The sequence below is a fragment of the Porites lutea genome, chromosome 11, assembly GCF_958299795.1.
Source record: "Porites lutea chromosome 11, jaPorLute2.1, whole genome shotgun sequence".
Classification (NCBI taxonomy): Eukaryota; Metazoa; Cnidaria; class Anthozoa; order Scleractinia; family Poritidae; genus Porites; species Porites lutea.
In genome coordinates this window covers 23,472,346-23,492,493 of record NC_133211.1, presented here as the reverse complement: position 1 = coordinate 23,492,493, position 20,148 = coordinate 23,472,346, and the positions used below count along the sequence as shown (strand labels likewise).

The following is a 20,148-nucleotide window of genomic DNA, read 5'->3' as shown; positions in this document are numbered from 1 at the left end:
TTCTAATTTTGCTGATAATTAACTAACCCTGAAGAATTTATTAGTCATCTTATTTGAAACGCTTCTGATGCTTCCACTAGTTCATTAGTTGTCATTTGAGTGGTTTCTATGCAACTTTATTACGGTCATACTCAGTAATTAATCTATTACCAGGGACAACCTTTTTCCTTCTTCCAAAATCAATTCCATGCGGGTGAGAGTATCATCTCCTCTGGCACTAGTTACATATAGGGTATATGCGCGTAGGGAAAACACTGTATTTTGCCTTGATAAATCATATTGCAGTAGTCAAGGCAGAATTACATGTGCAACTCAACCATCAAAGTATTAGCATTTTTAAAATTTTATTTAGTTTTCATTCAGGTACACACGTGCATATGGCGTACAGGTGGCTACCTCCCTAAGTAGTTGTTACTGATACTGACTCGTCCCCAGTCATCTTTTACAACTTCTCCCTAGTGGCGCGCCTGCTCCTGCCATGCACGCTACATGCAAAGACGATTGGACGAGTCAGTTGCTGATATGGGATTCATGATCTGTATCTGGCATGCATAATGAGTAGTGAATTCAACAAACAAAGTAATTTTAAAAAATTTTGCCAACTTAAGTTTCTTCTTGAATTTGAAATATTGTCTGATACAATAATCTAATTTATCATAGGTAATTTCTGATACATAGGAGTGCTATCCAATCATAAATCTGAAAGATCATTCAGTATTGTACCAAATACTGAGAAGTTTAAGTCTGAAATCCACTGCTTATTACACATGCATGGATGCAAATTTGAATTTGACTCGACACAACTAGTACAATTAAAGTGGCAACATTTATTGGCTTATTTTTTCAAGTAATCATTTTATTCACTTGATTTTGTTAGTACACTAACAAACATTTGTTTCCATTTGAAAACACCCATCCGCTAACTTTTTCTAAACCATGAAAGATTATTTTCCTGTCCTCATCGACAAGGCATACATGTGGATGGCATTTTTGCAGAGATCTCCTTTGACAGTGCAATGTGCAAATGCTGAACAATCTAAATTTCTCTACCTCTACTAGAAAATAAATACTAAACTTGAGCTGGCCCACCTTGGAGAAGCAAGACACTTCATTTAACCTTTAGAATGCTATAAAAGTGTTTTTGGCTTAAATAACTCACTCTAGATAAAAGGACACAAGCTAACCACTCTTTTAAATTATACATGAAAAATGCAAGGGTTAACACCCTATAAAATATTCATTCTTTATTCGCATGGTGAAAGAATGGAATAATTTACTGCAGTATGTGTGAAGCAGAATCTTTTTAACTGTTTAAAGCGAGGTTAACGTCTTTTTTTAATATGTGAATATGTAAATAGTGATAGGTAATAATTTAAGTATTTTTATCCTTTTGTAAAAAGGTTATAGTGTAGACCTCATGTTTCCTTTTTATGATCTATTTTATTTTTATTTTCTTATCTTCTCGTTCTTGTATATTTATACACTTTTGTTTATTGTTAAACATCATGAATAAACCAGTATTGTATAAATAAAAAAAAAATCTACAAAATTATCAAAAATAGTTTTGTAAATATTCCTCAAGTGAAATTATTCACTATTCACCTGACAATCCAACACACCAATAACCTCATTCAACCGAGCCATTTGCCCAAAAATGCATATAAATAAAGCAAATTTGTGCAGCTCAATAATGCTAACTTAAAAAGCAATATTTTAAACAACTAACATACTGCATTCAGTAATGAATGCTTAAAAAAATTCCATCCAGTTTGCTATCCATTTACTGATATAAATAACTTTGAAACTATAACTGAAATAGTCCTGGGTAGCAAGTGGCAAATGGTAATCCTCTAGAATATTAATAGCATCTTGCTGATTTCTAGTGTTTGTTTTATCATAGGTTGTCAACAATATCATTATATTACTTTGAAAGAACTAATTACCTGAACACAGGCCAAAAAATTGAGTTCAAAATGTGATCAAATTTCATGCCAATTCAATTTGAAATATAATAGAATTACATGCCAATTCAATTCAAATAATGTATTATGATAGAATTTCACACCAACTGAATTCAAAATATGATAAAATTTCAGATCAGGGAGTTTTCCTGAAAGTCCAGATACATTCTTAGGCTTAAAAAACTATAATTATTTTACGTGTGAAAATGCATTCACACAAAATAAATTTGTTGAGTTTTCACCTGGGTGAAATGTCCTTTTTTATATCACAATTTATTTCCCATACAAACTTTTTGCATTATGCTTCTGTTATTACAGTCAACTCTGACCTTGAGGACCCCTTGCTATAACAGACATCCTAATAATATGAACAGCTGTTCAAAGCTAAATCCCAGGTGAAAACAAATAACAGATGTTTGACTGAAATAAACCTCCCCTATCCCAGACATTCACTAATGAGGACACTAACACAAGGTCCCTGCAGTGTCCACTATAAAGAGGGTTGACTGTATTAAGAGATGTGTAAGCATGGTTGTTAAAAAGCAAAAATAATAAATTTAAAATATACTTGGCCCCTAAGACTTAACTTAACATATTAACTTCATGTATTTCTACAGCCACTCAGATCGTCTGTACATCGACTGAATGCCATGAACAATGCCATTACTACTTGCTGGCTGATTTGCTGCACTCCTCAAAGAACTGAATGCACTTTCCCTTGGCTTTCTGTGTGGCAAAATATCAACATCCATTGGTAACCTTCCATGTGCCTGTGCAGAGGCTGGGGTGTTTCTTCTTGGATCATAATAAGGTCTTTCACGAAAAGCAAAGGAAGACCTATTTTCATTTTCTTCTCCACTTGCACATTTGGTTTGAATTTCACAACAACACCACCAATAAATTGTGGCAGGTTCGTTACTTTCCATTTCCAGCTGTCTTTGTCGGACACATATTCCTTTCACTGGGATACTTGGATGATAAAAGCGGTAATAGGACACCATGCAAATGCAACCAAGTGCAAAACCACCCCAAACAATGCTAAGTGAGGCAGTCTCAATTTCACCATAAAGTGTTCTATATGGGTACCACATTACAATGAACACTGTGTTCTCAGTTAGCATGATCACATAGTATGGGATAACGCGAATGCGTGTCATGCCTGCCTTGATATTGAAAAAACAAAAGATGTAAACAAAGCCAATCACTGTGTTAAACAAATACTCTCGGCAACAATGTTTCCTCCCATATTCGTCCATACAAAAGCTAGTCTTTTGACAAAAAAGCCAAGATGTCATCATAATCCAGTGTGCTGCCATGGCAACAAACAACCAGATGGTGTAGTAAGAGGCAAACAACACCAATGCCACAACGCGAGATGCAATCATGGACATACGCCATACAATCTGTAAAAAAAAACCAATCCACGACATGCCACCATCTCCTTTTCCTAAGAAATCTCTGAGTGCTTTGGTATATGCTACAATTGCCCATCCAAGTGACACTAACGAGCTACCAGCTGCAAGGGCTGTGAAGAGATCACTTTCAATCTCAAATCTTCTGTTGTAAGCCATGATATAAAGCTGAAGGACCAGTTGAGGTGCTGATTCTAAGAAGCATTCAAACAGTCTCAACATGCAAATGTCTCTCCATTCAGCTAGGTAAGCCTCATAATCGCTATCATTTGAGTTTTTTTGGCGAGTACGCTGTCCAGCTTTTATGACACGCCAAAACCTAAAAAAACAAGATTTTTGAAATACATGTAGAGACTAATAAGTGTTGCCACTTAGTTTTGTTTTAGGTGCTGTTTTCACTTTGCACTTTGCTTTATGCTACATCTTCCAACCCCGGGGAGGTGGGGGTTACTCCCTAGTTGGCCTAAATGGGGAGGGTCCGACCCAAAGGGCTATCTTTTTCCAGGCCTCAGGTATATGAAAGGGTAGGGAAATCTGTCATTTGGGTCTGTGAAAGGTCCCAAAGGGCTAACAGAAGAATTATAGGGCTTTATAAAGTCGAAAAAAAAAAGCTATTTTTGTTCACAAAAATAGGAATCAATCAATTGATTCCTATTTAAAACAGAGTGAAAGGTTCTAAACAAGGTATGTGAAAGGGGTACCATTTGTCAATAGAAGGTAATAATAAATAAGTGTTACCTTTTTCGTGAAAAATGGTATAAAAAAGGGTAAGGGGCAAAAAACCTGTTAGAATCCTTCTTGATGTGCTCATGTGCTTAGCTTTTCTACAGAATCTTTTAATGCCCTGACATCTTCATTCACAACATTTTAAAAACCTTTTTCTCGGGCACTGAGACATATGGAAGGTTGCCATGACAATTTTGAAATTTCACGTGTGAAATTTGCAATTAACTCTGAAGTTTTGAAAGAAATTCATCACCCATGATATTACCGTAATCTGTTGAAATCCACTTTCAGGTTAAACCAGTGTCCAAGCTATTTTGAATTCAGAATTTCCTTTGTTTCCTGTCCCAAATCATTTTCAGTGATCGAGGAAACAACATTTTCAGTAAGGAAATTCTGGTTTTAACTGATAACCCGTTTCTCCTGCAAAAAGTATACTATATATACAAAAAAAGTAAAGCACAATGAAAATTATTTCTCCTTGTCTTTTTCTTACCAAGAATGATCCAGACTCTATAAATATTTTAACAATTTCCCGTGCATTAGAAACTTATGCTCACCTCATAAGAGGACCCAACTGAAAAATATGCAATAAATATGTTCCCCAAGTCAGCTCTTCATCGTCTTCGTAAAACCACTTCGCAGAAAAAACTTGCATAACAATCGACGACAAAATAACAAATCCTATTGTCAATGAAAACCATAAATAAGAACCGTCGATGCAATAAAGAACAGACACCGCTATATCTGAAGAAATGTCAGCGAGGAAAGTCAAAACGGACGCAGCAGCGAAAAGATCCCATATTATATGAACCCTTTGCGGCTCACTTTGGTGATGCTTTTTAGTTGAAGGCTCTCTGGAAGCAGCTACATCTGTTTCGTCTGAATAATGACTATCATTAGGTGTTATAGTTCCATTGCTATGTCTCATAATTTCGACTTGGGTAGGATTTACTCTTTGCGACTCAGTCTGTTGGTACTTTTTCGTTGGACGGTGCCTTGAAGGAGCTAAATCTGTTTCGTCCTTACCATTAAATGTTATGCTTCCATTACTATGCTTTATAATATCGCTTTGCATAGGATTAATGAATATTACTCCGGAGCTACTTTCCGACATCTTGATCGGTCAGATGAGAAGAAGTCAATTGACGAAACTGAACGCGCAGTGCTGGGAACTAACATACGTGTGATAACCAATATGGCGGACATGGCGTCAAAGTTAGAGTCCTTGTGAAAATGTAAAAAGAGCTTTGTTTGGATCTGTTTGGGTCCATCACAGCGTATAAGATTCATTTAGCAAAAAATGCCTCCAAAAAAGGCATCGCCTGCAGCAAAAACAGCTCCTAAAACTACAACACAAAGGTCTGCAGCAAGGTCTACCACTAAACCCGTGCAGGGGACGAAGAAGCCAAGCACGACAGCTGCCAAACCAGGGGCTAGCGGCGTGAAGGCCGGGGCTACAGCAAAGAAAGGTGGTACATCGCCTACTAAAGGACAATCCAAAGGAAAGGAGACCTCCGCAGCGCCTCAGGTACTTGAAAATGGTCCCAGTACAAATCTGCCCCTTTTGTTTCCATGGTAACTTTTGATATCAGCATTTAACGTCATTAGCGGGGTCTATTTAAGCAATAGAAAACGTTTTCCGTGTTTGCATAGCCTGATATAAACCCAAGAGGGGTTGGGAGAATTCAAGACAGTTATGCAAACCCTGGACTTCATCTCAGGTTTGCACAATTAACTGTCTCGAATTCTCCCAACCTCTCTCCCTAATTTTGAGCCCTAATATGCTCATTGTATATAAAAAGGAATGCCTGATTCCAGGTTACAAGGCAGGTTGTGCACCATGAGTGTATGAGATTGGCCTAATTTTCTTGAAAAAATTGAAATTTTATCAACTGAGAGCAGAACCCCCTGCTCCCGCCCCCCAACCAGGCCCACCCTCATGAGCACAATCATCCCATTCATTATGACATGGATGTGGCGAGGACATCATAGAGAGTCTTAAATGAGGTACAGACTGGTGTCAAACATAAGTGTCTTGTCAGTGATGAGAAACATGTACCTGCAAAAATGTCACAGCAGAAACCTCACTACATGAATGATCTAAATCATTTTAAAATTTTGGGAAAATTGTCTGCAATTATTCAGAACTAAAACACAGAAAAAGTCAATATGCAATGTTATCCTGTAGATTTGGTGATCCATTTGAGAGAGAAGGAAACTTGTGCTATATCTGGGAGAGTTGGCATACCTGCAACCCAGTTGTTAATTTCAATGTAATTTTGTAAAAATTAGGCTTATCTCTTTACTTTTTTTGACAAACAACCTTCATATTTTTAAAAGGCTAAAGGCAAGAAATGGACAAAACAGGATGAATCTGCTGTTGTCATACAGAAATATGCCAGACGTCATCTGGCTAAAAAAGAGCTAGAAAAAAGGAGAAAAGAGAAGCAGGACTATGAAGAGTTAATGGACAAGATTCAAAAGGAGGTTGGCTGACATTTCATTCTATAAGTAATTGACAGTATATTAATCAGTTAATCAGTAATGATTGTGGTTATCCAACATGATTAAAACTTTGTGTTTCTCAAAAGTTTCAACCTGGTGTCATTCAAACAAAACTAGCCAGCTTAATAAGTAGCTTGAGCAAAGCAACATCTTACCAAAAAAAAAACAGTGAGCTCCTTTTGAAGTGCTAAATTTACATTTCTTTTTCTACAAGTTTACAAAATGTGAAATGGATGTAGGAAATTGAATGATAAAGCATTGCTCTGATGTGGTAATTGAATCACCTTTTAAAACAGATTAAATTCTAATTTTGTTGTTGGCATGGATGAAACAATTGACAACAGCTTGTTGGAAGGAAATTTTATTTCAGGCCCTTGGGCCCGTTTCTCAAAAGTCCTGATAATTAACGGGCCCGGTAAGCTGTCTCCGTTTACATTAAAGATCGAGGTTTCAATAGTTTTGCATCTAACACGGTAAAACTGTCAGTTAATGAAACAAAATGGAGTAGTTTGCTAGCCAGGACCCGCGCTCTTATTCTTTATATTTCGATTTGAATATTTGATTTCGGGCCCGTAAAGGTACAGGGACTTTCGAGAAACGGGCCCCAGGTCTTGGCTTTATTGTTGGTCTTGCTTATAGTGAAGCTTTACTGAAATCCAGCATTTGTCTGTTTGAACCCCATTGCATGTAGCTGTCACTAATCTCTCCAGCATTGCAAGTTGTCAGAGGATGATACCCTTGAGGCTGTGCAATAAAGCATTATAATTTGGTTCTCTATATTTTATTAATTAACAGTAAAAAAATGCACTGAAGGCAAAGTTGAATAATTCCCAAGAGGTAGAATCTCTATAATCATGTGAGTAATATTATACTAAATTATTATAATTATTATGTTTTAATTTTGATATTGATGGCAGGCTTGGCTAAAGCTAGTGCAGATGGAACGAGAAGAAGCAGAGCGTGAGCGAAAGAAAGAAGAAGAAGAGAGAAGAAAAAGAAAAGAAGAGGCAAAAAGAAAAAGTAGAATTCTTGAAGCTGCCTTTGATGGGGATAATGATGAAATTTTAACCGTGCTAGAGGAGGTAAGGTATAATTCTGATTTTCCAGTATTACCCTTGCGAAATGTGATTTAGCAGCGGTTAATATTTCCTGCCTCTGGCCAGCACATATGCTTGAATTATTTCTTTAGTACTGTGAGACGAGCGAGCATCTGGTCATTTACATTGCCCATTAATTTACATTAAGGTACTATGGCAGGCTAAAAATCTTAAATTTTAAATCCTTGGGAAGGAGTACTCTCCAGCCCAGGATATATACATGATTGTATTTTAAAATTTCTTTTCTCAATTTTTAGGTTCCTATGTTTTAAACCCCTAAGGAATGGGGCAACCATTTTATCTGATACGAATCTGATACGAAAAAGTTGCCTATACCTTGACCTTTTTTTCCAGGCCTACGAGGAAGACTCTAACAGACCAGACCTTTCTGAGCCTGCTCGGCAATCCCTGATAACAAGACATCAGTTGGCTCTTGTGGATTGTGAGGACGCTAACAATAACACTCCTCTATCAGAGGCTGCAGGAGGAGGACATGAAGACACCATTAAAATGCTGATACAAAGAGGGGCAAATGTGAATTCCAGGGGTAGATATCAGAGGGTTCCACTGTGGCGTGCAGCATTTGGAGGACATCTTCAGGCTGTGCAGGTATGCTTTTTGGACAAATTTGTAAATTTCTGGACCATGCATGGCATGGTGGTAATGGTTTTTGTAATGATTGCATTTAATTACTGGTCTGAAAATTATCATTTGTTTTTAACAAAATAATGGTTGGACCAGTTTAATATGCCACCCAACTCATGCATAATAATAATAATGATAATAATAATAATAATAATAATAATAATAATGATAATAATAATAATAGTTTATTAACACTTCTAGCAGTTAAAAACTGAATAAACAGTGCAATTTACAATATTATTGGATACTAATAATTAAGTCTATTTACAATAATAAGTATTCAGGGTTGTCATTAAGAGCCGGGGGCCGGGGATTTTCCCCGGCTACTAAGAGAGTGGTCCCCGGCTACTTTTATTGGAAAATAGATGAAAAATAGAACCAAAAGAAATCCCAAGCCGTTTGATTCCCCGCCTACTTGTTGTATTTACCCGGCAACTTGAAATTTTAGTGACAACCCTGAGTATTACAATAATAATAATTAATAATAATTATTGGAATCAAGAAAACCTAAAAATAGAAAAGGTATTTGCTCTATTTGTCCTTTTTATCGTTGTAGTGGTTTTAGTATTTCCTGATCTTAACTGATATTGGATAGATCTTGTCATAACTTGTGGAGCTAAGAAAGATATGGGGTGGCTCTCATTCCTCATAATATCCGCTATCAACTTCTTGCATATGAATATCCTGCGATCTGCTAACGATGTCAAATTTGCTTGGTGTAGAGCTTGTTGATAACTAGAGTTTGGAAATATTATTCTTAAAGCTCTTCTTTGTATGGATTCAATAGCATCAGAAAGGTATGCAGGAATATCTTGCCATACTTGCGCAGCATACTCTAAGACCAATCTGATATTATATGTGTATAGCTTGAGCATGTCTTCTGGCATGACTCAGGACTGCGTGCTTCAACAACCCTAGAGCGTACAATCCTTTAGCCCCCTTGGTAATTACATATTCAACGTGAGCATTCCATGCATTATGCGCGAGTCTCATGACTGCAGACTAAAAAATTAATATCAATCTCATGGGTCAAGGACATGATTGGTGAGTCATGCCTGACTCTCCAATCTAAAAGATCTTGCTCATTCATTGTATTTGCAAGATGGTGGATCCACCCTATGCAGTGAGATAATTATTGATAAATCAATTAATTAATATGTACTTGAAGTCTCTATTTCTTATAAGCTTGTTGGCTTCTCAGAGATTTCCCTGCCACAGTCACACAGTCAGCAGCTGTATACTATTTAATGTTATTTACCTATTTATTATGTTTTTCATTCTACTCACTGTTATTTATTCTGTGTGGCAAAATAATAAAATAATAAAAATAAAATAAACTAGTGGAACCTGAACCTTGTTTTAACATGAACACTGTTTCACATTAGACCCTTTTAGAACATGGAGGTGATCCCAGATTAGTTGCAGATGATGGCACGAATGCAATGCAGGTCAGACTTTGTGTTTTGCTTGAAAGTGATGTTGGTGTCAACCTTTTCAGATTCAGGTTTTCAGGTCATTAAGTTTTGTTTACTGCATGGTTTTTTATGCTCCATAGGTAGCCGCAATAACAGCCGTTGAACAGATATTCCAGGATTGGGACATCAAGCAAACGGACAAATTGCTGGAAAAGCTGGATGGTGAAAGAAATGCCAAACAAGAGGAGGAAAGAAAGCTAAGAGAGGCTGAAAGCAACAGGTCAGCTGTTTAATAATAATAATAATAATAATAATAATAATAATAATAATAATGATAATAATAATAATAATAATAACAATAATAATAATAATAATAATAATAGTCCATTCAATTTAATTGGGACTCGTTCAATATAATTGGGACTAATTGCTGTTAGCCGTTATTGCCTGTTATCAGCTATTAGAGCCAATCAGGATCAAGATTATCTTTGGCTAAGAGCTAGTCTGATGTTATCAGATAACAAACCCATTAGATCCAATGGCAAGCTTGTTAGTGAATAACGGGATAACAGCTAATAATACTTCACCCATTATACCTAATCACAAGTTTGTTAGAGAATAACAGGATAATATGCTACATTCCACAAGTGTGAATTTGACCCGTGAGGTAAAAATCTATTTCATGACAAGTCAGTGCATCATTCTCGAGTACATACTGGAAGGTTGCACGCATATATCCACATTTGATCCATTAGCTGCCATGAACTCATCTAAAACTCTTTTTGGTTTATTTATCATGTTTTTGAAAATGACGTCAAAATTTTACCGTTTTCAAATTACCGATAGGCTTTTTAACCCAGCACCTACGAAACAGTGGAATGTTCAAGAATAGAACAAGAAAATCAGAAAATTACTTTATGATCTTTGAAGAAGCGTAGCTCATAACAAGCATGCAACTATCCAACGATCTCTCGATAATAGGTCAGTGATACAATAGTTGTGAATAGGAAACAGAACAAATCAACGCTGCCCAGAGGGAGTTTATCAGTTATCAAACTTTTAATTATTATTAATAATAATAATTAAAAGTCTTCATTCATCAAAAGATAGAAATACATATCTTTTGTTCCAAGTAAGTGTAAGAATTTTAAAAAGGTAAAAAGTAAGAATTAAAAAATCTAGTATATTACATAGCCTCCCCACAGATGTCCTTTGGGGTTTGTTCGTCACTCATTCATTTCTCCCCCACGGAGAAATGAATGTGTGACGAACGAACCCCCAATGGACGTCTGCAGGGAGGCTAGTATATTACATAGCTAATTCATATTTAAAAGCTAAACGATTAATAAAAGAGTTTTTAAAGTGCATAGTGTTAATCTTAGGGTTAAAACAAGTTTCTTTCCCAAGATTGTAACTGGATGGTTTAACACGAGGCATAATAGATAAAAGTGGATGTCCTTTAGCATTAGAAACTTTTCTGAAAATTTTATGGTCTTGCCTTGTTTCTGAGTATAAATTAGCCAACAGTGTTGTTTCTAGGCAGGATGAATTTAAAAATAATGGCTTCTCTGCTTGGAAACGATAACTTTTCAAACATCTGTTGTATGCATGTATGAACATTGTGAAATGCATTACTTTCCTTAAATGTAATGTATCAGTTAATTTGATGTGACATAAAGTTTTTTTAAACTTTGTGTGATATATTAATTTACCCGAACAAAAAACATTCATCTGCCAAGCATGCTACAGGGTTTGAAAAGTGCATTAATATTATCATGATGGTAGAGTTGCAGTGGATGTAAGTGAAGGAAGATGTGACAGTGGAACTTTTTGAGTCAAGTTCTCTAGTCACTCTAGTTATTATCTGTGGGTAAAAGTGATATCTATACATCCAGTGATACGAAGAGCCACAAAAAAAAGTTCTTAGCACGTTCCACAAAGAAAAAAAAAAAAACAATTTTGTTTGTTTCTGTTAAGCTGCAACTTAACATCAACATCAATATGGTCTATGTAAAAGGGGAAAATGAGAATCTCATGTAAAATGATTGTGTACTTACAGTCCCTTTAAATACTAACGTGTTAGTTTTCAGATGTGACTCAGATGTGACTTGTTTTGTCGTTGAGAGGAAAACAGTCATGTACCATCATTTCTTATCATATTAGTAATATTCTAACTATTTATTCTCTTTAGATTGGAAAAAGAATTAGAAAAAGCAGAAAAAGAAAATGAAGCACACCAGAAGGAGGTAACATATTTTGAAATGAGTCTCTTGCAAGGCTACTTTGATATTTTTGTACAAATGTGGTAAATTTTAAATACTATTATCTTCCTTTCAATTTGCATGTTTTGTGGTTTCTTTTAAGTTGGCTAAAGCGCACTGTGAATTGAACAAAAGGATTTTTGAACATGACAAATGCATGGCAGAAGGAATGACAGACAAGAAAGAAGTCACTTTACAGGTGTGTTGATCACTTAAGTAAAAAACCCACACTATAGTACACAACTCTGTAGAATACTCTGTACCTTGCATATATGGACAGTGATACTACCCCGTAAGTGGTGGTCAGAGACAACTGTTTTATTTGTATGTGCGATTCAGTTACTGGCCATAGCACAAAGTTGCTGAATGAGACCATTGCCTTGAGATGAAAGAGTTCATTACTATTCTCACAGGGAACGAGTCTAGTTTAGTTTGTATTATGTAGACAATAAACAATTTCACACCTCTCTGTTGTCTGTTTTTTTTTTTTTCTCTCCCATAAATTATCCGTGTACAATTTATGTGAAATTATTTGTGACAGCTAAATGATCCTTCGATAAGGTCTTTTACCAAATCTAAGTTGAGAATGCCCTGTGCAGCGCTTTATTCAGTGGTCATAGAGTACTAAAGTGGTGACATCATAAAAATGAAATTCCTGAAATTATGGGATTTGTCAGGATATTCTGAAAGAACAATGTCCAAGAGGCCTACTTGCCAAAAATGAGCATTTCAGGGCAAATTGTCTCTGAGATCGTAGCCCAGTTATGCTTAGAAAACTCCATACAAACCCTTCTAAATTTTTTTTGGGTCGACCAATTTTTATGACGTCACACTTTAGTACTCTATTGTGTTTCAAACTAATGTTGCTCAAGGAACAGTGAACAAAAGGCTCTATGCAAAGGACTGTTTAGAAGTGAATCGTCATAAATTGTACATGGATAATTTATAGGAGAAAATAAAAACAGATAACAGTTTAATTAAAGAGATATGAAGTTGTTTACATTGCCTAACAACAAACTGGAATCCTCTGCTCCTTGCTGTACTAGTTACAGTGCCACCAGGATCATTAGGTGGGTGTAGGATTTTGATTGGGCCAAGGGTTGGAGCGGGTAGGTTACCTCAGACACAAAGTTTAAAATGAGAATAACATCAATGCAGGCACCCAAGGTAGCATGAACCCCCCCCTCCCCCCCCCCCTGCTATATCTGCCCCTGGATTGCAAGCTTTTGTTTTAATTAATTACAATGACACAGTACACTCAAGAAGACTACATAAAAACTGTTTAGAAAAGCATCAGCTATTACGTAAAAACACACAGGTTATATGACGTTATTGTGGTCGGTTATATGACGTTATTGTGGTCGTGCAGGAATGCAAAGGAAATGTTTTTTTTTTGCAAACAAAAGGGCCTTGAAAAGACTAGAAAGTAGGTCAAAAGACTCGTAAAAGATAACGTCATCAGTGGTAGTCTAGTGGTTCTGCTGATTTGTTTCGGATTTCTCTCGATAAAAAGCAATTTACTTAACTAAACGTACTGCAAGTTGCAAAACTCATTTTTTTGTGTCTGGCACTGTTACTGTTACCACTGAAAAACCTGTCTGTGGACTACTCTGTCTTGTTTGTACGTGTATTACTATTTTGTTGTGTTGAGGAAGTCTTTACTCAATTGGTTTATTCATTTGAAGGCAATACATGATGCTGAAGCAGTGCTGGAACTTGCTAGAAAGAAAGCTGAGGCTTCCAAAGAGGCGCTAGCGCAGGTAAGATGTTGTCAATTATGCACAGCTAGCTTATCAGTGTTCCAAGCTTAAATTTTTTCAAAGTCACCTTTTGGCGACCTAAATTTACAGCAATGGTCGCCAGACATTAAATATTGGTCGCCGGGAAAGGAGAGTCACTTTAAGCACCATTACTTGGGAGTTAATAAAATTTAAATGGCTGCCAAACATTTTGGAGATGCACGCGATATCTCACAAGGGTTTAAATAACTGAACACCAGGGTGAAACAGGCAAATTATAACGATAAGAACACGTAAAAGCAATATTTCATGCAAATGATTATTTCACTTTCTCTTATTAAAAGTAAGACCATGCATAGACACCAACGTGCCGCATTACCAGCAACAAAGGTCACCAAATCGTCGGGCGACTATCGCGGCAACTTTAGTCGCCATTTTTTTTCTATTCACCTTGGCGACCAAAAAGATCGCATCTTGGAGCGTTGCTTACATAATTGTTTAAGCTTTAGTAACCCAAGTAAGTTAGGATGCTCCGCTTTTAACCGTATCCTGTGACTCCTGAGGTGCGGAATGATGAAGTCTTGTAAGTTGATTCTAACTTTTCAGTCCGTAGAAGAAGAAGAAAAGAAGAAGAAGAAAACCTCTTTAGCTGTAATTTCCCATGCTGCTATTTGTTTTTCTGCTTGCTACAAACTGCTAGAATTTAGAAATTTTGCCACTTTTAGGAAATGAGAGGGTTATGGCGATATGTGTTAAGCAGGGCTTAAATTTGGTAATTGTACTTTTTTTTAGGCCAAACTAAAACTTAGAGAGCAGCATAAACCAGAGGAGCGCTCTTCAGAAGGTAAGAAGTATCCCTGCAAGATTAATAAAAAGTTAAGACTGAAAATCGAAAATAATGGTCTTCTTAAAAGACGAGCGGGCAAGATTACAATGTTTGTGCCTTATCCCGGAGTTTTCGCTCGTCATTAGCGACCTTTAGATTTCAGGACAACTAAGACGACGAGATTTGACTTAAAGATTTTCCACCCATTCTCAAAAAAAAATAGACACCCCGGAAAGCTTCATTTCACGTTTTTGAATGGGGTTGAGCCCTGTCCCAATAGCAAAATGACACCATAAAACTTCTAACATTTGATAACCTTTTGGGGGTTTTTCGCTGAAACTCGTATGACGACGGCTTCACATTTTTCCCGCCAAAATAGGGAGCTTAAGCAACGACGACGGCGACGGCTACGAAAGCGTCACTTAAAAAGTGAGTTTGCGCTGCCTCAAACTTTACCGCGCTTATTCCATCTCGTTTAATTCGTCAAATGAGTTGGCAATTTTTGGGGGGTTGAATTCTAAAGGACTGTATCAAAGTTCAGAAAAAGAAAAGGAAAGTTGTTGTTGTTGTTGTTGAAATTAGGCACTTTCACGTTGTAGTCGTGCAACGACGGCAAAGAAGTGTACAAAAAAGCGTGATGCACGTGCAAAGTTGTTGTTTTGCTAATCTTAACCTATTGCGTTATTGCCGTTCTCGTTGACGTCGCTGTTGTCGTTGTTGTGACAATGAATCACGCGCGAACACTACTTAGGTATTGAGAAAATCTCTTTCTCGTAGTCATCTTCGTCGTAGAATAATTAGAGACCTTTAGATTCTAAGTAAGACGAGGATGACTACTAGTCGACTGCAGCTTCGTCTTAAAGCAGGAACTATCATTGATGATATTAAGCCGAGTGAACATTGCTTTTTTTCTCTCAAAAGGTGCTGATTTAAAAGGGATAAAAGTAATGATAAGAGACCTTGATGACGTTTTGTTTAGAGATGTGGGCGGAAAGATAGCAGCAGACGGAAGGTACACAGCCATTGTACTCACATTTTATTTAAAAATAATAGCATTGCTACATCTATATTAGACGCAGATAGTTCCATAAACCAATCACAACTCGAAGCAAGAATTTGCACGTGTATTCGGCACCAATCACTAACTGGAAAAGTCACGGTTGGATTGGGTTTGTCAGTCTTTACCAAATGTTATCAAATACTTTTTTTTTACTACTTTTATTTTACTTTTTTTTTTGCAGATGGCCACTGTTGATCGATACATCCGCACAGAGTTCCACTTTCTTGCGTTACCGTGACACGAACTTCATGAACGCACTTAATCCTAACCACATGCAGCCTGAAGTGATTCGTATGAGTCTCTTGGGGGCTTTGAGGTCTGTAAAATAAACCAGGGTGACTGTCTTAGTATACTTTTTTTTTCGGTTGCGTGGTTGCAAGCAAAAACGACTTTTCATGGGCTCTCAGCGAAAGCTCTACTTTTGGTAATAGAAGATTTTACTCACTCTTGGCGGGAACGCTTCTTCGGACAGCCGAACTCGTACGAACGGGCCGCGAGCGCATGATTGCCTTCGGATACCCTGATCGTCCCCCAGCACGCCTAAACTGAACCAGTCGCTTAAAATGGAGAGGGGGAACGTCTTTGACTGTGATTTTTAGAAGCGCGTTTGCTTTTCATTGACGTGCAACATAATATTTTGTATTCTTCTTAGAATGAAATGATCACTTAGGAGATGTTACGCTGGTCGGTTTTGATCGAATTTTACTTGTTTGTTTGTTATAAATTCTTGTCTGACTAGTTTGGGCCAAATTTTACCTAATTCACGCCACAGACATCCCAAACTCATTAAGCGAGCGCTTGTTAGAGATTAATACTTCTGGTAATGTTGCGTAACTAAGCGATTTATAGGGTTTATATGGAAACAGTAAAAATTCGAAAAACTCTTCTTATCTTAGCTTATCACAAAGAAACGAAATAAAATACACTTGTGCAGTATTTTGTGGCCTTGTGTATTTCTGAGGCGATTTTGGCTGATTTTGCCATCCTGTAGTCCTAACTTATAAGACAGAATGGCAGAAGCACACTGAAACCAGCCCAAATCGCCTTGAATAAAACACAAGGACACAAAATACAGCACAAGTAAGTGTATTTTATTTTGTTTCTTTACAATAAGCTAAGATAAGGCGATTTTTTCCCAGTTTTTTCTGTTTCCATATAATCCCTACAAATAGCTTAATTCATTACTGACGCAACATTACAAGACGTGATAATTTTTAACAAGCGATGGCTTAATGAGTTTGGGATGCCTGTGTTCGCGCCAACTGACAGTATTACTAAGACCTACTGAGCCGAACCACACTTACAGAGTGACAGCTCAAAGAGGTCCGAGAATATCTTCTTTAGACATATTTCGCTGTGTTTTTAAGTTGCTCTGATGGCACGCATATTGGTTTACGTTGTTGTAGGTATGGAAAGCCAGCTGTCTTGGATATGATGGACGTCGATATGTTTGAAACTGCTGCCATGAAGTTTGATGAGGTCCAAAAGGGACTTATGGCTTTACTAATGAGCAAAGACCTGTTGAAGGACAACAAGTAAGTATGGAGTGTTTTCACATGACGTCACGGCGGCCATATTGGTGTCCCAAAACAATGAAATGGCGGCCATGTTGGTGTCCCAAACCAATCCTGTGGGAGTTTAACTGTTTTCTTATGCAAACGCTTTCTTTTGTTCTAATAAATTTGCGTAGATGCTGGCCACGTGAGTGAAAACACTCTATATCATGATTTAGTATTTACCCAATCAGTGAATAGCAATTTTCGCGCGTTTTGATTGGCTCCCGTAACTTGGAATATCCTTGGCTTTTCACTGTTTTGCGACCGGAACCAAGATGGCGTCTCGTTTCAAGACATTTTCGGAAGATGGAATTTGAGCGATAAATGAAGCAGTGGTACAAAGAAAAACCAAAAAAGGTGACAAACGTTTCTTGTCGGTGTTTACTGGTAGGTAGAAAATTATTTTCATGTTGAATTTGCAACAAAAGTCGTTAAAATCACTTTACAAAGCCCCGGAATGTTTGTAAATGAGTAAACAAAGTTCCTACTAAGTGAAGTTTTTAATTTACAAAGAGTTATTTTCTTCATTTCTATCCAACTGATTTGGTAAATACTAAAACAACTATTCTCCTCAGGGTCGGTGAACAGCGCTAGATATATTCCTGGACCCTTCGCGTCTCGGTATATCCCCACACCACTATTCACCTCCCTGTGGGGGAATAGTTGTATAATAGTTGTAATTGTCAGTTAAGCGTTGTGCTATGGGAAAAAAGGACAAGGATAATTCAAATATTGGTCACGTTCTTCCCAGGAAACTAATCATATCTCGAGGCAAACTTTTGAAGGTAATGCGAATCGCGGGAAATGTGTTTGTTTAAGACGCAACTTCACTGATTTTAACGGTTCTGTTCGGTTGAGAAAGTGACCGAGTATCTGGGGCCTATTTCCCGTAAGCCCCGATAATTAACGGGCCCCTAAATCTGTTGTTGTTTACATTCAAGAAAGGGGTTTCAACTGTTCTGCAGTCAACATGATAAAACTATCGGTTATCATAACAAAATGGACTGGCTTGTAATCTAGGCTCCGCTCTTTTTTCGGGCCCGAAAATGGAGAGCGCAAATATTGATCCACAAAGTCGAGAAATTTTACTGACATTTGTATGTTGGGGGCACGAACTCTTTCTCCACCATACAAACTTCTGTAAAATTCCGCGACTATACGGAGCTATATCATCGTAGTTTTTAACAAATCACTTTCACACCTGGCACCTTTACTTATTTAAAGGTGTTCTTTCCAAACATGTTGATGGATTTTCGCTCTAACTTGTCCCAGTCAAAAGTTAAAAAAGTCCGCGCGATTTGTGAAAGCACAAGATACAGCTAAGTTGAACCGGGAGTATGCTTTTAGTTATCTTATACTGATCTATATATTTTTTAAGCTTGGGTTAATTCAACATGTTTTGCGGCATGAGTGGGGCGTAAGTTTCAAACCAATTTTACTGTTCTTGTCGTCTTACCTATTACGAATAATTTCATTCCCTTCGTTGTGTAGATTTCTCGAGCTGGTCCGGCCTGGGGATGGAGAGGAATACAGCAAGACAAGTTTCCTTGGAGCAAGAATAGAAAAATTTATGTTTATTATAATCACTCAACAGTGGAACCCACCAGAGCGTTTGATGAACCAGACATATCCCATTCGGGTCATCATTCCATCTAGACATGATGTGTGATAAATGAAGTTCAGTGTTCTTAAAATTCGAGAAAGGGAAGGCAAAGAAGAAGCACCAACAAACAAAGAAACAAGAAGTCGTGGGAACCTCCGGAAAACGATGTACAGTTCAAGTGTTAGTGACGTTCGCTTGAGCGAGATGACAAGAAAGGAGCCTCGTTAACGAATTAATAAGGGCTTACGGGACAGTAGCCTGAGAAAAAAGCCGACATTTTGCGATGCCACTTCAGGTTTCCCCGCTACATGACGTCCGAGGAAGAAGCGCAGAAATTTCATACTGATGACGTGTCACTACCCATATCTGGGTCGTGCTTCCGATTGGTTGGAGCAAATTTCCCTCCCGACACGACCAATCAGAAAGCCCTCCTAGATCTGGGTAGTGACACGTCATCAGTATGGAATTTCTGAAGTCGTTCCTCAGACGTCATTTTTGCCGGCAAACCAGTGGTAGCGTCGCGAAATGACGGCTTTTTACTCAGCCTGACGGGGAAATCAAACATGGAACAGTATAACGCCAACTGCCTAGACCCACACAGTATTTGTGTGTGGACTCTTCAAGGATCATTTTACCCCAATAATGGACCAACAAATTTCGGCGGCTTCCAAAGGCAGGGAGGGTACGTTTTCTTCTAGATAATAAACGGCAACTTGGCGTAACACTCTGTTACTGAATTAGAATGAACCCTCTCAAACCTTGAGAGTAATGTGGAACTCAATGCCCAACCTGGCTTGTTCAGCTCGTTGTTACCTAATTCTCATTATTATATACATACTGAGAAATACTCACCAAAAAGCTATGTCGTAAATTTTCGTACGTTAATTAATTCTAGCCAATCAGAGGAGCGAACGATGGTTTTCACACGTGAAAAAAATGATACGTCCAATCAGAATCGCGAACGATGTTTTTTCACGTGTGAGAAAAATGATACGTCCAATCAGAGGCCACAGAGGTGTGTGAGTTTCGCGCCAAAATTCCCGCCTTTTATTGCAGCTTGCAGCGCCGCTTCGCACACATTCAACGAGAAAAGTTTTACTCAAAGGCTTTTTCTCGCTACAAAAGTGAAAAACATTTCGGAAATGGAGTGGAATAGTTTCGTTTGTTTCACTGTCGATAAAGAAAACGGTAGAGAGCCGGCGAAACAACAGCGGAAAGGGAAAAACAGAACGAGACGTAAGCTTTTGTTGTGCTTTTTGTCGGAGCTACTTTGCCTTTCATTTAAGCTTAAGCTTATATTGAAACCGGCCATTTTACTTAAATTCACTCATTTTCAATTGTG

The 20,148-nt window shown here is 37.5% G+C and overlaps 2 protein-coding genes across 2 annotated transcripts; one reads left to right on the top strand and one right to left on the bottom strand.

Moving 5' to 3' along the window:
• Nucleotides 1-484: 484 nt before the first annotated feature.
• Nucleotides 485-5,251, bottom strand: LOC140951827 (XK-related protein 8-like). Its single transcript, XM_073401180.1, has 2 exons — nucleotides 4,657-5,251; nucleotides 485-3,692 (listed from the first exon to the last, which is right to left on the bottom strand). Exons 1-2 carry the CDS (start codon nucleotides 5,211-5,213, stop codon nucleotides 2,573-2,575), a joined length of 1,677 nt encoding a protein of 558 aa, XP_073257281.1. The 5' UTR covers nucleotides 5,214-5,251; the 3' UTR covers nucleotides 485-2,572.
• A 42-nt stretch (nucleotides 5,252-5,293) lies between these two features.
• LOC140951826 (IQ motif and ankyrin repeat domain-containing protein 1-like) lies at nucleotides 5,294-19,625 on the top strand. Its single transcript, XM_073401179.1, has 14 exons — nucleotides 5,294-5,627; nucleotides 6,440-6,586; nucleotides 7,522-7,686; nucleotides 8,056-8,310; nucleotides 9,732-9,794; nucleotides 9,902-10,041; nucleotides 11,953-12,007; nucleotides 12,126-12,221; nucleotides 13,708-13,782; nucleotides 14,554-14,605; nucleotides 15,509-15,599; nucleotides 15,829-15,963; nucleotides 17,054-17,182; nucleotides 18,695-19,625. Exons 1-14 carry the CDS (start codon nucleotides 5,400-5,402, stop codon nucleotides 18,870-18,872), a joined length of 1,809 nt encoding a protein of 602 aa, XP_073257280.1. The 5' UTR covers nucleotides 5,294-5,399; the 3' UTR covers nucleotides 18,873-19,625.
• The last annotated feature ends 523 nt before the right edge of the window (nucleotides 19,626-20,148 follow it).